Raw genomic sequence first — 8389 nt, forward strand, 5'->3', positions numbered from 1 at the left:
ATTCAATCATATGGAAAGCAAACAAACATGAATAAGATCATCGATTCATAAATTTTAGACCGTAGATTTTACACGCAGCACGATTTGGTTACAACACAACGGACCCAAACGACCAACAAAAAGGACTATACACATGAAAACAATCATCAATAGTGGAACTTATTTCCCCGATATGAACTTATATAATAACGGTAAAAAAAAATCATAATAATAACAAGAGAATAATCATAATTATATATTTAGACATATGTATATATAACAATGCATCACAGATTATATGCAGTAAAAACCTGTGGTTTCTTTTCCTTTTCTTCACACAGCGATCCATCATATCTTCTCGATCTTATGTGCCTTCACGACCGGATTGGCCTTGGCGATCGCATCCTGAGCCGCGCCCTTGTAATCGAAGACGCAGTTGTGCTTGTCCGAGTAACGATGGATCGAGCAAAAAGTCTGGTCGCATTTGCACTTGAACCCGGTCAGTCCAACCCGTTTCTTGCAAAAGCTGCACCGATTCGCCGGCCGTTTCTCGGGGTTCCCCGAGCTAGTCCCTTCCACCTCGGCTTGACCACCATGCTTCGGTTCTTCTTCGATAGTCGTGGTTTGACCATCATCAACCGCGACGAGGGCTTTCTCGACCAGAGCCGAAGCGGAATCGCCCACCAAGTCCTTCGAATGCTTCAACAGGAATTCCTTGTAGCATTTGGAGCAAAGGTTGTTGGTGGTGGAATTGCCGAAAAATCCGCAATTGTTTGCACAGAGAATCGAAGCGTTTGATGTCTCGTAACCAGTCTCATCGAGCTTCCTCTTCTGTGATTCTTGTTCCATTATTGACCAGATGTTTATACCTCAAACCCAACCAACTAATTTACTATTTTAAAAGGAATTTTTTTTCTCGAAATCCCCAATTCACAACAATTAAATCTCTTAAAACCCAAAATTAATGAAAATATGAGGAAAAATTGGAAAAACTCACTTGATTCACAGATTTTATAATCCTAATGTATACCACCCAAAATCAGACAAAAGTACACTAACCGTCCTGAAATCCGGACGAATTCCGAAATCAGAACTTGAGATCGGAAATCAACAAATTGCTGACGCAGTTCAACAATTCGCCGAGAAATCGCCCGTCATTGAACCCTAATCATGGACCTATAATTTAATCCAATTATAAAAACAAAGCGTGAGCGAAAATTGCAAAGCCAATCCAATGAAATGGATTGCACCTGAAAAAAGTATAATATATGAATATATGAATTGTTTGATAGCTCAGATTAGAAATATCCATTTAAGAGCCAAAAATAAATATTGGTTCGGAAACTGGGATCTTGAGACTAACCTGGTTCGAAAACTCGGATAAGCTAAAAAGCTTGATGTCATATGTGATTGGAGAGAGAGAGAGAGAGAGAGAGAGAGAGACGAAACGAGTCGAACTGTGTAAAAAGAAGTGAGAGAGAGATGAGAGAAGACGAGAGCGAAGGGGATGGTTTGGGAAATGGGAAAAATAGCTTATACTTCTATTTTATATATATATATATATATAAATAGGAGAAATATCATATTTTTAAGCGAGATATATCACCCCTATAATTTATTAGTCAAATATTGCATTCACATGTCACGTTGATTTTCCTAATCACTTAATAATTAAGTCCAAAATCCAAATTATGTAAATATACATGTCACTTAATAATATTTCAAAAATCATTTGACTATGTCGTAAAATTTCTTTTATATTATACACAAGTATTGTACCGCGCTTTGCAGCAGGAATATATAATACCATATGAGATTATAGTTAAGAAGATTTAAAACATAAATGTATATAGAATAGTGAACCATTTTTTTAATTTCACTTGATTTGTGATATGCAAAAAAAAATTCTTTAATTAAAGTTTAAAAATAAGAATCTCTTAACAAATATATATTTAAACTATATAGAGAGTTCAGAATTATAAAACATTTCTAAAACGTGAGAATTAAAAATTAAAACATAAATATTAAAATAAATCACTGCTGTTTTGTTCAATAGCTTTTGGTTTTTAGTTAAAATATTCAAAAACACTTTTTAGCTTTTAGAAAAAATAATTTTACCAAACACTTAAATATGATTTAACTTTTAGAAAAAACTAAAATCAAGCTTAATAAGCTGAACCAAACATAGCCAATATATATATTCGAAAAAATAACAGTTTATATTATTTATCCATGAGAGCAAAATATTTATACATATAGCAAAATGACAAGTATATGTATAATGGTTTCCAAAACCCATGTTCTAGAACAAATAATTCAAAGCCCATCTATCAGTCGAATATGATCTCTCATCTGTGTGTGTGTATTCACGTGTGCGTGTATTTGTATGTGTTGTTTTGCAACTCCACCTTCGTATATACACTTCTACTAAAAAAATAACAAAACAAACTCATATACAAACAAGGCCTAAATCCTCGAGTTAGAATCCTCGAGCTAAATTTTCGAGCGATACTCTCAAGTCAAAATTTTGAGTGAAATCAAATTGAGTCTCGAACAAAGTCCTAAAATCGACCCTCGAGACACAAATCTTGGCCAAAATCCTCAACCGAAGTCCTGACTTCAATCCAATTCCTCGACCTTATCCTTATCAAGACTCTTGGCCAAGTTCTTGTCAAGACACACGACCAAATTATTGTCAAAATCCCTTGGCTAAGTCATAGCCCTAGGCCAAATGACCCTCGACTTAAGTCATATGCATTTAGGCAAAACCATCAACAATTCACTTGTCATATCCAACCTTTGGCTAAAATATTCTTCAAAATTAAAGTCAAGACCATCGACTCAATTAAAGACCCTCAAGAATTTCCAATGCCTTATTCTAGACCCTTCAACAAGTATACTTCGACTAAATCTTATTTCACAACGGGCCTAGTCGACCAAAATTCTTAATAAAGATGATCGGGTCAGGTGCAGTGTAATTAACCCAACACAACTTTGTTTCACTAAAAAAAAATTATATCATTACTTATTTTTAATTTTATTATTTTGCAAAATAGTTACTCAATTCTTAAAATTAGAAAATTTCTTACTTTTTTATTTATAGGTTAGGTGTAACGTAAATAATTCATTATGTTTATACTTCGCAGTAGTGTTCAAATAATAAAATACACAGTTTTTTTTTTATGTTTGAGTGATTTAATTAAATAGTCAATTTAAAGCAATAAATTTGTAAAATAGTAAATGTTTGTCTAAAATTAGAGAGCTAATCAAAATGTGCAATAATAAGGTTTAAAAAAAAAAATTTGACCATAGGATTAATTTTTTTGAAAGTGAAAAATTGCTTATAAATAATCGTCGTAAGTTTTAATGTTGGCATAAAAAAAAGTAATTTTGACTATTTTACTGAAAATTTGAAATTTTAGTTTGTTTGCTAATTAATTAATTTTAAATGAATATTTTGTATAATTTTGTATGCGTGTAATGTTTTTTTTTTTCTTTTTTCTGAAAGAAATATATGTGTAATGCTAGTGTGAGCCTGTGAGGTATTGGAAGGAAAAGAAAAAAAAAATGATGAATGGATATTAGAAGAAACGAAAAATATAGGGTATATATGTAAGAGAAAAGTATAGGGTTTAAGATGCGAAGAAGGCTGATTAGAAGAGAGAAGAGAAGGAGAGAAGGGTTTTAGCGAAAGTAAAAAAAAAAGGAGAATCGAGATTCGGCAAACAAATCCTAAAGCATGAAGGTCAAAGTAATCTCTCGCTCCACTGAGGAATTCACAAGAGAACGAAGCCAAGATCTCCAGGTATGGATTTCTCTTCTGGTTCTTCAATTTTCTCAATTTTGTTTGAACAAACGCACGTAGAACGTACGAACTTCACATGTCTTTTGTTCAGAGGGTTTTCCATAACTACGATCCCAGCATCCGAACTCAAGAGAAAGCCGTGGAGTATGTTCGCGCTCTCAGCGCCGCCAAATTGGAGAAGGTTTTAATCTCATCTTCATTTTTATTTTAATTTAGGGTTTCGAACTGAATGGATTTAGTTTAGATTTTTGCGAGGCCATTTATTGGAGCTATGGATGGCCATATCGACTCCATTTCGGCCATGGCTAAGAATCCCAACCACTTGAAAGGAATCTTTTCCGGCTCTCACGATGGAGGTATTTATTTATTTATTTTTTTCTGGAAATGATTCAATTCCAAATCAAGTTCCTTAACTAAGGCAATGTTATTATGATTATTGCAGATATTCGTCTTTGGGATATTGCAACCAGGTAATGACTTGAGATTTTGTCACATGTTTGTTTGTGCTCATATGAATGAATGAATGATTGAATGAATAAATGATAGGCGAACGGTGTGTCAGTTCCCGGGCCACACAAAAGCCGTGAGAGGTCTCGCGGTTTCTTCAGATGGACGTCTCCTAGTTTCTTGCAGCTCTGATTGCAGGTAATATATTATCTTTAAAAAATTACGTTTATTCTGCTTTTTTGAACATCAATCGATGTTTGAGATGGATGTGTTTCGCTATCAGTGTTAGGCTCTGGAATGTACCTTCGTCCACCATCATCGAATCGGACGGCTCGTCTGAGAAACCTGTTCAGGTCCTACTGCTTTTCTGATGCTCTCTGCTCCGTGTGATTTTATTTGCCATAGTTAAGCTCACTATATACAATCCTTTTTTTTCAGCCGCTCGAGGAATATGTACGTGATAAAGCATTTATGTAAGTATCTTTCCAAATCAAAATTGAGTTATTAATCTCGACACAAGTTCATGTATTAAGTAAGTCTATGTTTTCTATGACAGGGCTGTCGATCACCAGTGGGAGAGCGATTGTTTTGCCACTGGCGGGGCTGGCGTTCAAATATGGAATCACAATAGGTATATTATTATTACATAGCGAAATGTCTTTTTGTCTTTTCTTTTTCTTTTCTTTTTTTTTTAAACCATCTGGATTATTTTATGAGAATTGACAATGTCCGTATAATGGGCAGGTCTGTGCCGGTAATGAACTTTAAGCAGGATGAGACGACTGTTATATCTGTTCGATTCAATCCCGCAAGTCCAAATATCTTGGCAACAACTTTAAAGTATGTATGCTCGGGAACTTGATATTTAATTGAATTCTGTAACTATTCTTATGCTTTGTATTCTGTACTCTATGGGGTATGACACTCAAGTTACCCATCTTATGACTGGAATTCAGAAAAGAGAAATAAACGCAGAACTGGAATTTTGATTATTTAGTTATACTAAAGAGAGAAATTTTAATTACTTTGTCACAAAATCACTGCCCTTTTACATGAGATTCCAAGTTTATCACCTCAAGCTCATTCTCTCATTAAAGCTGCGTACCCAATCTGACATCAGTATGTCGCTTATGTCGACTGTCCAGAGGTTAATGGAGCATTGTGGCTGAGGATTTAACAGAAGTTGTTTTGTTTTGCAGTGATCGCAGTATTGTGCTTTATGACTTACGCACATCGTCAGCAGTTACAAGGATTTTGATGAGGGTATTATTATTGATCTTGTTACATCTCATCTCTCACAATCTTATTCTCTATTCATGGAATTTATAAACATATTTTAAACCAGATCTTGTACTACTACCCTCTAAATATTTTTGACATTTTCTTTCTCGTGCCAGACCAAGTGCAATTCTATTGCTTGGAACCCAATGGAGCCAATCAACTTTACTGCTGTAAGCGCACACATATAATTATTACTTCTCTGCTTAAAATCATGTCGTTTCTTTGACTTCTATAGAGCTTTACTAGGAATTAGTATCGTGGTCTAATTTTTTGCTAACAGATCTTGCATTTTTTGTGTGTGTGGACATATTTTGAAGTTTGGAATTCTTTGGTGATATGAAGTACATATCAGCTAATTCGTCAAAATCTTTTGTTAATTGGGAACCACATATTAAACCCAAGGGGTCGGTCAATTAGTAAGAGCGATTCTTGAGACCTTGTCAGTCCCCGAGTCTTTTACCCAGGGCCTCGTCAGGTCTAACCCAAACACCACGGTTACAAAAAAAAAAAAAAATGGGAATGACATATAGATCTTCATAGTTAATGTAAAACAATCCCTTCTAGCTTATACACAAGACCTTCTCAGTCGTTTTATGTTGCTGTTCCAGCTCCGTGAAAAAGACATAATTAATACTTTTTAAACAATCAGGCAAACGAGGACTCCAATTGCTACAGCTATGATTATAGAAAGCCGGACGAAGCCAAGTGTGTACATAAAGATCATGCGATGGCTGTGTAAGTTTCTAGTCCTAAACATTTCTTACTTGGCTATCATCCACCGTGGCAGGTTTCATATCCACAATTTCTCTCTTTTACAGTCTGGATATCGATTATTCGCCAACTGGTCGAGAGTTTGTAACGGGTTCCTATGATAGAACGGTGAGTGAGAATATGCTCCATCCTCCATGGTCGCAAGCTTTTTGATGGTTTGTTTTAAATTAATCAAATTTCTCGTGCAGATACGAATTTTCCCATACAACGGTGGGCACAGCAGGGAAATTTATCACACCAAGAGAATGCAAAGGTTTACCTCTATTTTTTTGTCTTCCTTCTCTCCTCTGGTTAGGATTCTGGAATTATTTGTCCTCTTTTTTTTTTTTCTTTCTTTCTAAACCTCCCATATTTTTTATCTTGCAGGGTATTTTGTGTGACATTTAGCTGCGATGCGAGTTATGTGATATCTGGAAGTGATGACACGAACCTTAGGATTTGGAAGGCCAAAGCATCAGAGCAACTGGGTGTTGTAAGAAATCTTTCCTTAAGTCCGTTTCGATATCTATTTGACGACATCATAGTACATGTGTATTGACTCGGCATAAAAATCCGTAGCTTCTTCCGAGGGAGCAGAAGAGGCACGAGTATCACGAGGCAGTAAAGAATCGGTACAAGCACCTTCCTGAGGTGAAGCGGATTGTGCGACACAGGCACCTTCCAAAACCGATATTCAAGGCCATGGCTCTGAGACGCACCGTTCGGGACGCCGAGAAGCGCAAAAGAGAGAACGTCAAGGCACACAGCGCCCCCGGAAGCATTACCCAACAGCCTCTCCGCAAGCAAAGGATCATCAAATTACAGGAATGACCTTTCTCCACTTGTTTTGAATCCATCATTACAAACTACTTGTAAAACATTGCTACAATACTTCATATGGTCTCCATCATTTATTAATTTTAGCTCATTTTCGTCGGATATAGTTTGCCGATTAGCTCTTCAAACCAAACATTGATTAATTTTACCATTGCCTCTCTACGCTACACTTAACGCTAGTAAACACTTCTCTGAGATGTGTTCCCGGTCCCAGCCCGGAAATTTTTCACCAAGCTTTGCGATCTTCAGCTTGGCCAGGCTGCCCCACCTTGATTCTGAAGCGTATAGACCTGATACGAGCATATGATTCTTCACGACATTGGAGAGGTTTTACATGAAATGATCCAGGGATATAGACCTAATTGGAGACGGAATGATAAAGAGTCTTGAGATTGCGGGCACAGTGGTGATCGCTATTGTTTTTGGTTATTGTTCCCAGGGGAGTACTGGTTAGGGTCCTGAAGAATCCTCCGAATGCGCGCTTGTAAAGATCAAATGTAACTTGTAGGATTTTCAGCCAAGTAGCCTATGAACTACACTAGTAGTTTATGGACTGAAAAATATATAATTTTAATGGGAAAAGATCAAATATAACATTTGTGACCTTAGTTTTCATGGGAAAAAAATGGTTCCTTTATTTGCATATCACAATATAATTTTTTTTTTTTTTTTTTTTTCAAAATCTTGTGTCTCGCACCCACACATTAATTGTTTGAACATAAACATAATTGACTTTGTGATAATTTTGTCCCATTTTACCATAAGAAGTAAAATGTTAAGATCAGGTAGCTCGTATGTTTGATATTCCGAAAAAAAAAAAAAAGTGTCACAGATGCTGTTGATGTCACCTGTCAAGGAAATATAACAGTCAAAGTCAGCTAATGCAAATAAGTTTTAATTTTTACTTATTTATTGGGTTACAGATTTTGGTAAAGCATAAGTGCACACAAAATAATCCATAATGGTCATTAGAAAGGAAAATATAAAGGTAAATAGCTTACGTCCGAAAATCACTGTTATCATGCAAAATAACAATGGCGGTAAATAGTTTTTGTACCAATATAAAGGTGTACTTAAATTACGCCAAGGAGGGACTGCTTCGTTTTGAACCTTGTTTATTTTAAAAAAAATAAGAGGCTTTATTATTATTTTTTATTTAATATAAAACTAGACTTTTTTTTTCCCTTTGAAATGTAATTATATTAACTAGACGTGTAGATCATTTGATCATGCTAAACTTCTAAATTAACTATCTAACAATTAAGAAATAGTCAAAACTAAAATATTACG

The 8389-nt window shown here is 35.3% G+C and overlaps 2 protein-coding genes across 3 annotated transcripts; one reads left to right on the forward strand and one right to left on the reverse strand.

The window, feature by feature from the left end:
• Positions 1-24: 24 nt before the first annotated feature.
• On the reverse strand, positions 25-1504 carry LOC149399224 (zinc finger A20 and AN1 domain-containing stress-associated protein 6-like). 2 transcript variants are annotated; one of them, XM_089611295.1, is made up of 2 exons: positions 1343-1504; positions 25-1155 (listed from the first exon to the last, which is right to left on the reverse strand). In XM_089611295.1, exon 2 carries the CDS (start codon positions 826-828, stop codon positions 328-330), a length of 501 nt encoding a protein of 166 aa, XP_089467421.1. In that variant the 5' UTR covers positions 829-1155; positions 1343-1504; the 3' UTR covers positions 25-327. The 2 variants fall into 2 exon arrangements, with proteins under 2 accessions (XP_089467421.1, XP_089467422.1); XM_089611296.1 differs by having other exon boundaries at positions 25-1229.
• Positions 1505-3549: 2045 nt separating this feature from the next.
• LOC149399225 (WD repeat and SOF domain-containing protein 1) lies at positions 3550-7201 on the forward strand. The gene is made up of 16 exons (XM_089612979.1): positions 3550-3784; positions 3876-3965; positions 4029-4140; positions 4227-4254; positions 4331-4429; positions 4515-4584; positions 4670-4704; positions 4788-4862; positions 4976-5071; positions 5431-5494; positions 5629-5682; positions 6162-6247; positions 6331-6391; positions 6472-6536; positions 6650-6755; positions 6842-7201. Exons 1-16 carry the CDS (start codon positions 3719-3721, stop codon positions 7091-7093), a joined length of 1359 nt encoding a protein of 452 aa, XP_089469105.1. The 5' UTR covers positions 3550-3718; the 3' UTR covers positions 7094-7201.
• The last annotated feature ends 1188 nt before the right edge of the window (positions 7202-8389 follow it).

This window comes from Urtica dioica, chromosome 4 (assembly GCF_054948205.1).
Source record: "Urtica dioica subsp. dioica isolate 48M chromosome 4, U.dioica_male_clone48M_v1_H2, whole genome shotgun sequence".
Taxonomy (NCBI): Eukaryota; Viridiplantae; Streptophyta; class Magnoliopsida; order Rosales; family Urticaceae; genus Urtica; species Urtica dioica.